Raw genomic sequence first — 14,413 nt, forward strand, 5'->3', positions numbered from 1 at the left:
TTATTAAATATCAATTTTCCAAAATGATTTGCCGGATTTAGACTCTTTGGTGATTTATCGGTCTCACATCGCACTTTGTGAGATTGGATTCAGAACCGTGACACGAGTCCAAACTGTTGTAGCTAAGAACGAAGCGATTCGCGCCCTCACGCGTGTGAAGAGCGGGAGTTCTCGGGGCGGTCTACAGTAAGTTTGAAATTGAATGACGAGATAATCTAGACAAAAAAATCTGATCTTTTGGTGTTCTAAGACCAACAATTCATTACTATAATGTGTTATTCATCTCTTTAATGGATTCAATTTCTAGTGATTAATTTTGGTATCAATTAATTATGATTGGTTAAATTAGAAGAGAGACGTACGGACGAGAGAGACAACTTTGTGTGATTCCTTCCCACTAACCCAAGAGTGCTGGCAGGGTCACACTATAGCTAGAAACTGAGCTGACTAAACAAGAGTTTATTGGACTGAAAATAAGTAGAATGGAATAGTCATTTTATAGTCTCCTCATGTGATGATCATTATTTTTTAATGGTGAATGATAATTTTATTTTTAATATATTTTTTAGTAAAACCAAATATGAATATAACATTATGATGAGATGATAATTTTATTGCACTTAATTAACCAAACACTAATTTAAGGTAGTTGAATCCTATTAGATGCCTGAGAAGCAAGCCAAAGCCATTAACATATCTGATTTGATCTTGGTGCAAGTTCCACTAAGTCGTTCCCACTTCATTGACACAAGTTTGAATTTTCCACACAACTGATCCAATCAATCAAAATTTCCAGAAGAGAGGGGGAAAAAAATCTAGTAACACTGTTTGGTTTTGGACACTATAAATAGCACAGAGATTGAGTTTTTGTTATTGAGTTGCTTAATGATGGATAAATTCATGAGAGTTATAGCATTTCTAGTTCTTGTGATTCTCACCATAGCAACCATTAATCTTAGCTCTTGCAATGGTTACGTGGTTTGCATTAATAGTGAGAAACAAGCTCTTCTATGCTTCAAACGAGAGCTCAAAGACCCTTCAAATAGGCTCTCCTCTTGGGATGTTGAAGATGATTGTTGCAAATGGGCAAGGGTGGTTTGTGACAAGTTAAATGGCTATGTAATTGAGCTCCACCTTCAAAATCCCAACTCTATAACTCCAGTGGTTGGCAAAGTTCATCAAAGCTCGGCCTTGGGTGGCAAAATTGATCCTTCTTTGGTCAATTTGACGCGCCTAAACTACCTCGATTTAAGTCAAAATGATTTTGGAGGAATTCATATCCCAAGGTTCATCGGAAGCTTGGCAAACCTACACTATCTTTCTTTATCCAGGGCAGGATTTGGAGGATCGATCCCCCTCCAGCTCGGAAACCTGTCAAGTTTAAGCTTTCTAAGTCTAAGTGGTGGTGGTTCATAACCTGGTGTCAAATTAAGTGTTGTTAACCTTCAATGGCTTTCTGGTCTTTCCCGTTTGGAGCGCCTCGACTTCAGTCAAGTGAACCTCAAGAAAGCATCCCATGATTGGCTATAGGTGATTAACATGCTCCCTTCCTTGGTAGAGTTAAATATGTCATCTTGTGAACTTCATCGTGTTCCTCCTCAACTTCATCGTGTGAATTTCTCATCACTTACTCTCCTAGATCTTTCTAAAAATGACTTCAACTCCTTGATACCTGGGTGGATATCGAGTCTCAGTAGTCTCGTTTCACTTCATCTTAGTTCTTGTGGTTTTGGAGGTCTTTTCCTGATGGTTTTTGCAACTTGACCTCTCTCAAAGTCCTTGATTTGTCTCAAAATAACCTTAATTCTTCACTACCCAGTTGGTTATTTAGTTTGAATGGTTTAGTTTCTCTCAACTTGAACTTCAATCGCTTCTAAGGTCCAATTCCACATGGCCCTTGGAACTCGACCTCTTTGAGATCCTTTGATGTTTCTAAAAATGAACTTAATTCCTCACTACCTAATCCATTATTCAGCTTAAATGACCTACTTTCTCTCAACCTACGTCAAAATGGATTTGAAGGTCCACTTCTCGGTTCCCTCTGGAACATGACCAGTCTTCGAGATCTTGATTTGCCCGAGAATAATTTCAATTCCACCATTCCACTCAGTCTGTGCAGTTGCATCCATTTAGAATCACTCAACCTTGGCCACAACCAATTCCAGGGTGCAATCTTAAGCAACGTTGGAAACCTGACCTCTGTCACCATCCTCGATCTCTCATACAATAAACTTGAAGGCAGAATACCCGTGTCGATGGGAAATCTTTGTAACTTGAGGGTTATCAATCTCTGAAGTAACAAACTCGCGGTACAAGTGTTGGACGTGTTGAAGAGCTTGTCTGGATGCATTTTAGAATCTCTAGAAAATTAGGACTATGGGAAAATAGACTTTTCGGTCATTTCACTGAGCGACTTCGACAATTTAAAAATCTACGCGAACTTTATTTTCAAAACAATTTAATTTTGGGTCCGATTCCAATGAGTGTAGGAAGACTGTCATCCTTAGTAGTGTTAGATTTAAGCTACAATAAGTTGAACGGAACTCTTCCGAAAAGTCTTGGACACCTTTCAAAGTTGGGAATACTTTATATCTCTTATAATATGTTGGAAGGGGCTGTGTCTGAAGACCATTTTGCCAATCTGACATCTCTGGTGGAATTATCAACATCCGGAAACCAATTGAGTTTCGATGCAAGTCCAAACTGGATTCCCCCCTTTCCAACTCGAATTGGTATATTTGCGATCTTGGCAGTTGGGACCTGTAGCACGCGCCCGCGAGGGACCCTGCGCTACACGCTACAGTTCGGACTTGATTTTGTTTGCGGTTCTAAATCTGAACCAAAGAGTCCAAATCCGGCAAATCGTTTTGAGAAAACAGATTTTTGAAAAGAAGTGCCAAACATGGACTGCTTTGCCAGATACAGAGTCGCCACCTAAATATTTTAATGGGGAAATTTAGGAAACCCTGACTCGGTGCCAAAGGCCACGTGTCCGTCATCACCAAAGTTGCTTTGGCTCGGGAACTTGGGTACGATCGGGGAAGGTCAACTATGAGCACCCCCTCTCGCTCGGTCCGAAGACCGGCCTCTACTAACCGTGATATATTGTTTTGAAAATGTTATGTGCTCTTAATCCGGTTATTAGCCTAGAATTACTATGTTATACGCACAGCAAACAAGTATAGACTAGATTGCCTAATTTGGAAATAAGCATTGCATATCCGATTGTTTTGGAAAAATGTTTTGGAATTTTCTACTCGCAAGTAGGCTAAAACACGGATTTCAATGAGTCATTCCAACTCAGACAATCCAACCTTCACCCACAGGCATCCAAACAGTTTATCACATAAGCATCTAGCCACATGGTAATCATGCTATCATGGCAACACTCACACGCATGCAAGGATGCTAAAGCAAAAGAACTTACAGAGTATTCCAAGCCAAAACAACAACTAGTTAGTAATCACACGCATGATCCTAGTTCATGTTAAGATGGCTAATGCAACACATGCAAGATGCAACTAAGACAGGCTCGGCTAATCTACGATGACATGTGAAATGCTACAACTGACACGTATTCAATTTGGAATTGAAATACAAATGCAGTTAGAATGATGCGCCGAGCCCGGTGCATGCAAAACAAATGCATGAATGCACGCATGCATAGCATAAGGTATGCTAATTTAAATATGCCCTAGTCTACCATCATAAGCGGGTAAATAAAAGGGAAGAAAGACGTGGGGTTGGAAGACATACACACACTCACGCACACTTATTACAAAATTGCCCTCACTCGGAGGGTCCAAATAAATATTACAGTCCGAATAAATAATACATCGATTATTACAGAATTTCTAATTAATTAATAGAATGAATGCAAAAAGAAAGGTGGCCACAGCTCCCGTCTCGGGATGCGCGAATGATGCATGCTCACACTCGTCTCGCCCGGAAAGTCCGTACCATACCACTGCCGCCTCGGTTTACACTGCCCTACTTCTCTGAAAATTGCCAAAGTTCTGGGATAGGTCCCCTAAACACTGTGGAACACCATCGGCTGGAGGAAATGTCCACCAGCCATTGAAAATATCCATCGGCTGCTGGTGAAGTAATTGGCCATCCACCAATGGCCGGTCGGCACCATATACTGACGGTCGGCTAAAAATCCCTACAGAATTTGGTTTTTGACAGCAACAAGGACAGATAGTGTATGGCATGGAATTTCAAGCAAGTGTATGCATGGTTACTCTCCCAATCATGTAACGGACTCAAGGGAGTATGGCCCTTGACCCTCGGGCTATCAATTGTGCATTTGATGCATGATAGCCTAAGGAGCTAAGGTTGCAATTCAATGTAAAAATGCATGCAACACACAAATGAGGACCAAGATCCTATCATGCCAAAGTCAAGGGCCTCGGTGACCGAGGGTTGAGGTGTGTTTTGTCACTCGAAGTACAAACACCCCTCATCCCTCAAGTTTGGTTTGACACCCCAAACCAAACAATGTAATGCATGTATGCACTTGTGATTCAAGTTATGCAATATGAGGCTAAGTAAACAAACATGCCAAATGCACAATGCTAGGCATGCAAGGTGTAATGCGATGCATTCAAACGTGTGACCTAAAATATGACATGCAACTTAGCCAATAATATGCAATCATGCAAATAAGATACCATAGGTAACACGAATCCTATGCAACATGATCCTGCGATGGTGGATCCAAACCACAAAGGGGGAGGGGACCTTAGCCCACCCAAAACAGTGACCAAAAATGTCCAAAAAAGTGGACAAACACCCAATGCAAACAAGCATGCCAATAGGCCCAAGGACTAAGGCACAGAGTGGAGCACTTTGCTACCACTAACAAGGCCACTCATGGCATGAACTAAGCAACAAAAAAAAGGTTTTTAACATGTGAAATGAGTCCCCGCGGCCCCATGCTATGGCAACCCAAATGCTTAAGCATGGTAGCATACACAATGACCACCCTTTAAGGCGCAAAACTACAACACTTCAAGGCAATGAATGAGACGCAAATGATAATGTTAGATCACATTATATGGAATGAAACATGATATTAAATGATGCCGAATGATGATAACAAGCTCATGCTAAGCATGTTGGTGACCCATACAACCAAGGCCTACAAGCCAAAATGCAAAGCAACTATATCAAGCATGCCAAACATGACAAAATCAGTGGCCAAAAGACTTTAAGCATGACAAATCATGGCCAAATACTTCACAAGGTTAAGTCAAAACAAGAGGATATGCTAAGCTAAACACATAACACACTTCTAGGCAAGATGGAGAATTACAAAGCAAGTATAAAATGCATGCTAAGGGCCAACAAACCACCATTGGACAGAGATATAATATGACCCAAAACACCTAAATAAACTTCTGAAATGGGACCAAAATAATCAAGCATGCATGTTGCCCTTTTAAGCCAAAACAAAGGTAAAAGAAGGACAAAGGGGAGAGGGGTGTCCCTCCCCTACACAAGACTTCAAAATCACTCCATCACCACTGAAAATCCACTGGATTTCAGTGGTGAGAAGACCAACACAACAAAGTAAACAAAGCTTAAAGAAAAGGGCACCAAAATAGGCCAAAAGAGGCCTAAAGGGAGGAGTTCAACCCCCAATGCCAAAACACCCTTAATGAAAGATGTTAAACACAAAAATACAAGACTTTTTCATGTTAAACACAAAGCCTAAATCAGCATGCAAGACAGGTAGAAAACTAGTGCAAGATTGGAGAAACTAAAGCAAGTGTCTCACCCTTGAAGAAACCTTGAAGAACAGATGATCCAGCCACTCTCTACTGATCAAAATCAGTCCAAAACCTCAACAAACAACCCTCAAAGCCTCTCAATCTCGGAGCAAGGTGTAATGGTGTGTGTTTTAGTGCAAAAGTAAGGTCAAAATGCACTTTTAGGCTTCCAAACACACCCTAAGGATGAGGGAGAGGGAGATATAGAGAGAGAGGATGATATATCAGATATATAGATATAGAAGCTCTGGTTTTTTGGTTCAAAAGCTCTAACCTCTGACAAAGGGAGAGGATGAGTGCTTAAATAGGCAAAGGCCAAGGTTCTAGGCTTCTCCAAGAAGCTAGATGAAAGGGGCAAAGGGTGCAAAGGGCTCTTGGCTTCTTGAGGAAGCTAAGACAGCTGGCCAAGCTTCTTGGGGAAGCTTTGACCAAAGGGTCAAGCTTCCTCAAGAAGCTTTGACCAAAAGGAGGCAAAAGGGGCAAAGCAGCCACTTGTTAGCCCCGGGGTAGGTTTGGTGTATTCCAGTTGGCACAGCTGGCATGCACCATGCCTGAAGAAGGCAAAATGGTGTTACCGGCCAAAAAAGGAGGTCGCCGACCAAACAGATAGCCGGCCGGCCATATGGAGTGCCGACCGGCCATTATTGTTAAGAAACCATGGCCGGTGTCAGCAATTAAAGGCCGGTGATGCAAAGGGAAGGCGGATGGGGTGTGGGGATGGTCAACAAGCCATTCCCTACCCCTCAAAGCAAAAACACAAGTATTTGGTGCGAAACCAAACGCAAGACGAAACAAGTTGAAAGATCCTGAGGCAAGGCGCGCAACCAAGGCCTCCGGGAACTCAAAATGAACACGAACATGGATGATCACCGAGTGTCCCCACCGGTGATGTTCAAGTCTTGAGGACGGTCAAAAATGGGGTGTCTACAGTTACCCCTCTTTGACAGAACTCGAAAGTCACAACAATGACGGGAGGGAATACCCATTTTTGACAAGGCCGAAGACTTAGACAAAGCATGCAAGACAACCAAGATATGCGCCCAAAGGCAGGGGCAAAATGCAAGACAATGCATAGAGCCGGACATAACTTACGATCATACGAAGAAAGCTGTAATGAAGCATACATGCGACAATTTTAAGCTGGCAAACACTGAACTACACTACAATGCAGAAAGGATGTAAGAGAATTATGCAATTCTCAATACGTCTCACTCGGAGGATACAATACCTATGCGGCTCATCTGGTTGCACCAGCCTCAAATGAACCGTACATACAATATCGTGCCTGCAAAGAAAACAACTTAACAGGTACAATGTGATTAACAACATGCATATTAATGTATTTGAAAATGCGTGACAATGCAAAGCAAGTGGGAAGCATAACAATGCTATGAAGGCACAGACATGTAAGTGGAGCACGCGGTCTACGCAGGCAACGAAATTGATCATGAGCATGCGGTCTACGCAAGTAATGAAATTGAGCATGAGAATGCGGTCTACGCAAGTAATGGAATTGATTACAAATATGCGGTCCACACAAGGAAAACATGCGGTCTACGCAAGTAAAACATGCAGTCTACGCGAGTAATGAAATTGAATGCAAACATGCGGTCTACGAAAGCAAAACATACGGTCTACGCAAGTAATGAATTTGAACAAACATGCGATCTACACAAGCAAAACATGCGGTCTACGCAAGTAATGAATTTGAACAAAGATGCGGTCTACGCAAACAAAACATGCGGTCTACGCAAGTGATGAATTTGAACAAATATGCGGTCTATGCAAGCAAAACATGCGGTCTACGCAAGTTATGGAATTAATTATAAACATGCGGTCTACGCAAGCAAAACATGCGGTCTATGCAAGTAATGAAATTGATTGTAAACATGCGGTCTACGCAAGCAAAACATGCGGTCTACGCAAGTAATGAATTTGAACAAACATGCGATCTACGCAAGCAAAACATGCGGTCTACGCAAGTAATGAATTTGAACAAAGATGCGGTCTACGCAAACAAAACATGCAGTCTACGCAAGTGATGAATTGATTATAAACATGCGGTCTATGCAAGAAAAACATGCGGTCTACGCAAGTAACGAATTTGAACAAATATGGGGTCTACGCAAGTTATGGAATTGATGTAAAGTACTGTAACACAGCATAATTGAAACGATTTGTGGAAATCCTCAGGACATGAAAAGGATACAGGAAGGGACGTTCTTCGTACGTATCGAGCATCGCTCGCAGAAGTTGTGGCCTAAGGTCAACTCGAAGGTCCACGTTTTAAAAGTATGCTTTCCCGCATTGTTTCAAGTGATGAAGATGCCAAACCATGTAGTTGACCCGAACAAAGGCGCCGAAGGCGCGTTGACCGCAAGGGGAGTTTTACTGGTATCAATTCCGACACTTTGCTACCCTGCCATTCTATGCTTTACTTTCCTTTTTATTGGTAGTTTAAGCACATTGCACTGCCACGGGCAGGTTTTATTCTTTCTTAAAATTACATATTTTGCAAAACACGTGATGGAAATGAAACGACCATTTTGTTCAAAAGATGTTGCATTTGTGAATTTTCTATGCATCGCATCGCAAGGTATCACACCACAATGTGAACGAAATTGAACCTGTTTTGGAATATTGAGTACTTGCATCATAATAATCAGGTAGTGAACCGACTTACAACTCAATAAGCAAAACAAAGGCATGATAACCAATCAAGTGTGAGTACAACTCGATAAACAAATCAAAGATTTAAAAGGAGTGAAATACAACTCAATAAGCAAATGTACAATAACCTGATAAGCAGACAGGTGTGACTCCGCAAGAATTGATCACCGGGGGGGGGGGTTGGAGGTGGTGGAGTTCCCCAATCCTTAGCATAAACAACTCAGGGAACAAGGAGGAAGCCCATCGGCCAGGGGTAGAGGCCATCGGCCACAAGGAATGGCCATCGGCCAGGAATTTGTTCGGTCGGCAAAAAGTAATGGCCGGTCGGCACAATATTTGGCCGGCCGTCCATAAATGAGGGAATCACCAGAATGTTGACACCTGTCCTCCACCCAACCTTATCTCCTACAAAAGACCTCAGCTTCGTAGTTTTTCTCAATTCCACACTGGTTTGCTCTAATGGAAGAGTTTCTTGCTCAAAATCTTACAGCTTGGATTGCTAGCTTGGATGGCTCGGAAAAGTTGAATTTCCGGGGTTTCGGCATAAATGCACTATTCGCTTTGGGTCGTACCCCATTGCACCTTCCGTTTCTTCATGCCACGACGAAGTTTTGGAATCCGGTGACGCATGTCTTTAGCTTCGCTGGGCAAGAGATATGTCCTACCTTTGAAGATTTCCGAGCCTTAATGGAGTCCAAGCGCGACGAGGAGCTCCTGCCCCAACTTAATTTTCGCCATGCCCAATCCTTAGGGCAAATGTGTGGACTCAGTATGCGTGACGCTCGGTCTCTGATTTGTGACGGGATGCTGGACATTCCGAGTTTGACCAATCGGTTTTCTAATGCCGGTGATCGCAACGACCATTATTGGCAAGGCTTCCGGCGACACGCCCTCTGTTTATGCATGTTATCTCATTTTCTATTTGTCTCAGGCTCCGGAGGGTCTAGTGTCCAGCTGACCGAGGTTGCCCAAGGCTTGAAGGAGGGCAAGAGCTGTATTGCCATGACTCTGGCTGAGACGTTGATGGGCTTAGACGCCTTTTATCGTCGTGAGACGACCAGATTAGCAGGAAGTCCACTACTACTACAGGTACTGTTTCCCACCCAATCTCACATATGTATTGCTCACATCACTCAGCCCTCAAGCTCGGTTTTTCTCACAAAAACCCTATCTTCACATTTCTCTCATCGTATATCTCTCTATTCTTTATTCTTTCATTTTTCGTCCCTTCCCAGGTATGGTTGATGGACAAACTGCAGGTCGTGGACTATTGCCCAGCATATTCAGCTCGCGGCTACTTCTTCCAGCACCGTCTAGTCAACGCCCTTGATGAGGGATGGTGGTTCGCTTGGATGTGCCGCTTGTCCGCAGACCGTATTGCTTGGCGGTGCCCTTGGCTGAGCCTTCCGGCAATGAGTTACAATATGTCCCGGCAGGCTGGGATTCAATTGATTGGTCTCACTCACTGTGTATTCTACTTCCCATTCCGGATTCGACGCCAATTTGGCCATGATCAGACCTGCCCGCCAGAGGGGATAGAGTATCCTGCTACATTCCCAACCCGAGGTGCACAGCTTGCTCGGCAGGCCACCGCGTGGAGGACGAGAGAACTCCTGGCCCCCGCTCCCATTTTCAGTTATACTTTGTCTGACGAGTGCGTGGATTGGCTCAATGAAGAGGCACAGATTGGGCCCAGCTTGGCATCAGAGGCTTCGACCAGCTCTGGGAGGGGGCGCAGGAGCACCTGACTTGGCTATGCCCCGGATTTATTGCTTTATTAGTACTTTCAAGTTTTCTTTATGAATGTAAGAAAAAGCAACTTCGATTGTATACAAGAGCAGGAGAACTCTGTTTTGAAATCAATGAAATTGAAGGTTGTGGCACTGAAAATTTTCCACTTTGGCCCAAAAATGGTCTTAGTTGCAAAAAAAAAAAAAAAAAAAAGATTAATTTGAACAGAGTCAACTTTTATTAAAACTTTTCAGAATCATTTTCAATGTGGATCGGAACTGGACACGCCTGATATCTGTCACCGAGATGCACAACCCCGGATCCCTACAACTGGAAAGTTGCCCCTAGTCTGAAGAGTACCGCGGCACTGCATGGCAACGGAAAGTTGCCCCTAGTCTGCAAAGCGCTGTACCGGAGACCTTAACTGAACTCTTGAATACCGAATAGACAAAGATGACCGAGATGATCAACTGGACAAATTTGATCGGGGAAAAGTTCATGGCTGAACTCCAGGATAAAGTTGCCTACGTATCCCAAAGATGGGAATCAAGCCTTACGTAGTTCAGGCTTAGGTTCACTCGAGTATTTTCACTCTCCTTTTACGCTCTAACTTTTGCCAAGGCCGCCCTTTGCGGGTTTTCAACCTTGCGAGCTCAGTTTTTATATTTTCCAATTTTCTATGCTCTAACTTTTGCCTAGGTTGCCCTTTCGGGTTTTCGGCCTAGCGAGCCTCTCAAGGGTAATATTTCTTCAACTTGTCCATGTTGATCGGTTGGGAAAATTCCAGGCCATCTAGGTCCATCAGAACCACAGCTCCACCTGACCAGATAGCTTTGATGATGTAGGGACCAGTCCAATTAGGTCTGAACTTGCCCCTAGGGTCGTAGATGGGAGCTCGGTTGTCTTTGAGCACCAAATCCCCTTCCTTTAGATTCTTGAACTTGACTTTCTTGTTGAAAGCCCGGTCTATTCTGCGCTGATAACTTTGAACATGGTACAGTGCTTTCAGTCTTCTCTCATCAAAGAGCATGAGTTCTTCAAACCTGCTCTGCTGCCAATCTACTTCGGCTATTTGACACTCAGCCAATACTCGCAATGACGGAACCTCAACCTCGATAGGTAGGACGGCCTCCATCCCATAGACTAATGAATATGGAGTCGCCCCAATAGAAGTTCTAATCGAAGTCCGATAGCCCACAGAGCGAACGGCAACTTATCTGGCCAATCCCGATAGGTTTCCATCATATTCTGCAATATGTGCTTGATATTCTTGTTAGCCGCCTCAACCACTCCATTGGTCTGCGGCCGGTATGTGGATGACTTATGAAAAGCCACATTGTATTTCTCCAACAAGTCAATCACTTCTTTCTTGAAGTGGGAACTATTATCCGAAATAATCTCATTTGGGACCCCGTAGCGACAGATGATGTTGTTTTTGATGAACTTTGCAACGTGCGACGCCTTCAACACGGCATATGATTGGGCCTCGACCCACTTTGTAAAATAATCTATCGCGACTAGGATGAACTCATGCCCATTCGATCCCTTCGGAGTGACAGCCCCGATCACATCAATTTCCCAAACTGAAAATGGCCATGGTGAAGTCATGTTGTATAGTTTTGACGGCGGGATGTTCACGCGGTTTGCATGGATCTGACATTTGTGGCATCGCCGAACAAAACTAATGCAATCCTTCTCCATGGTGGACCAGTAGTAACCCTGTCTGAGGATCTTTCTGGCCAGCATTACCCCATTCATATGTGCCCCACATTCTCCTCCGTGGATGGCCTCTATCAGGCGCTTCGACTCTTCAGCTTCTACACAAAGCTTATGCATTCCCAGATGACCTCTCTTATACAGCTTACCCCCGCAGATGATGAACTGAACAGCCATTCTTCTTATTGCCCTTTTATCCTTGGCATTTGCCCCTGGTGGATATGCCTCCTTCTCCAAGAAGTTCCAAATGTCGTAATACCAGGGGTTTTCGTCTTGAACCTCATCTATAGCAGCAATTGACTCATAGGCTGGCGCAAATTTCTGGTTAATGATGACTGGACACATCCAGACTCCGAATGGGATGTCTATCATGGAAGATAGAGTTGCTAACGAATCTGCGAACCTGTTGTTCTCTCTTACTAGATGAGTGAAAGTTAGCTTCTCAAACCGAGGAATTAACAAGTCCAAGGTCTGGTGGTAAATTATCATTTTTTCTTCTTTGACTTTCCAGTCTCCTTTTGCTTGAGACACAACAAGGTTCGAGTCCCCGATAACGTCCAACCGTCTTGCCCCTAGTTCCAGGGCTGCTTGTAGACCGGCGATGCATGCCTCATATTCTGCTTCGTTGTTCGAGACTTTGTGTAGACACCCCATTTTTGACCGACCTTAAGACTCAGATGTCACCGATTGAGCGCTTGGTGATATTGCATAATGTGCTCGTTCAGAAGTTCCAGAGTCGCGGCCGTGAGCCCTGCCTCCGGACTTCCGAACCCTCTTCTGTGCCTTGTCTCGGTTTGCGAACCAGACTCGGTTTTCTCTGTTTCTTTTCCTAAGGGGAGGGAGAGGTCTCGTAGACCATCTCTCAATGTCCATAGGCTACATTTGGTGGCCGTAGGCCATTTTGCCCATTTCGGAGTCCAGTTTCCGGTTTTCGGAGCCGTCAGGCCGTGTGCCTCAGTTCGGGACCGCTTAACCATCTCCTTTTGCTCCGGTTTTTGGCATACTTCCTATTTGCTCCCTTTTGAGGGACACTGGGGTCCGAGAAACCCACTTCGTGGCTGAATGCCATTTTCGGTGCTTAACAGCCCATTTTCGGGATCCCGAACTGCGTGTTTTGGTGCCCGGACATTCGTTTTGCAACGGTTTTCGTTCATTTTTGGCAGGTACCTCTGTTTTATCATGGGGAAGGTCACTGAAGGGTGGGAGGCTAGTAATTGTTGCAGCAGCCAGTTATCTCTCCTCCGGAGCCTCCCGGCGCCCGTTTTTCCAACTTCCGGGCTAATGTTGAACACCTTAGGGTTAGTGTTGCCAACTTTCAACCACATATCTGTGATCTACACACCTAGAAGGCCCCTAAAATTTGGTGGCCGGCCATTAAGGTTGCCTGACCCTTTTGACCCCTTTCTTCTGGGCTAATGTTGAACCCCTTGGGCCCACATTCTTGAACTTTCAACCACATATCTCTGATCTACACACATGAGAGGCCCCTAAAAGTTCATGGCCGGCCAGTAAGTCAACTTGACCCTTTTGACCCCCTCTTTCCGAGCTAATGTTGAACCCCTTGGACCCACTTTCTTGGAATTTTAACCACATGGTTGTGTTGTACACACATAGGAGTACCTCCCCAGTAGCTGGCCGGCCAGAAAATCTCATTGAACCTTTTGACCCCTAGTCGGCCGGCCACCTCCAGCAAAAGTAAGAGGCCGGCCTGCTTCCTTGCACTGTGTACTTTACAGCTGTGGGGCAATATCCCCCAGATATTTCCTGTATCCGGGGGATATTTTGTGGGGGAGTTTTACCCTCCTTTTCCCCCACCTTTACACCCCTTCTTTGGCCTATATAGCAAGCAAACCTTGTTCTTCGTTAGGGTTAGAAGAACTCTCCTTCAAGCTTCCATAGCCAACTCCATCTTCTTCCTTTTCAATTCTTCAAAAAACCCTAAGTTCCTAACCATCATTCCTTCTACACCACCAAGCTCTACCACCACTATCTCATTTCCAGCAACAAGGAAGGATTCTTGAAGGCTAAAGAAGCTGCAAATCCATCCAAGAAGCAACAAAAGTTTGAATCTTCAAGGGTAAGTAACACTTTTACCCTTTTGACCCTTTCTCTTGATCTATTTCTAAGCCCCACTTCTTTTTTGTTTCAAGCTCCGGCCCTAACAGAAAAGGGCCATATTTTGAGCTCATCTTCACTTTTCATTAAGGGCTCAACCCTGTTTGAGCCCTCCATAACACACTTGCTTCATTGATCCTCTTGTATGTCATAGTTTTGCATGCTATTTTTGACCCATGAGCAATTTATTTTCAAGCATGTGGTAAACTGATATTAGGCTTATTTTGATCCCCTCTTCAACATTGAAGAAGGGATCAACACCATTTGGGGTTTCCATGTTATACCTACCTTTATACCCCTCTTTTATTCCCCATTCTTGCATGTTTAGTTAGCCTACCATGCTTTTGTTTTTGGCCATTTTACAGTTCTAGAAAAGTTCTTATTTTGGTCCATACTTCATGTTTCAT

At 43.9% G+C, this 14,413-nt stretch overlaps 1 protein-coding gene across 1 annotated transcript in view; it reads left to right on the top strand.

Annotated features, from left to right (window-relative positions):
* The first annotated feature begins 888 nt into the window (after positions 1-888).
* LOC145807173 (uncharacterized) overlaps positions 889-14,413 on the top strand; it is a 29,521-nt gene continuing 15,996 nt past the window's right edge. Inside the window, exon 1 of the mRNA XM_082905111.1 lies at positions 889-1,119. Within this exon, the coding sequence (XP_082761237.1) occupies positions 889-1,119 (231 nt within the window). The remainder of the gene's footprint in view (positions 1,120-14,413) is intronic.

This window comes from Camellia sinensis, chromosome 14, assembly GCF_055761805.1.
Source record: "Camellia sinensis isolate YWXY chromosome 14, ASM5576180v1, whole genome shotgun sequence".
NCBI lineage: Eukaryota > Viridiplantae > Streptophyta > Magnoliopsida > Ericales > Theaceae > Camellia > Camellia sinensis.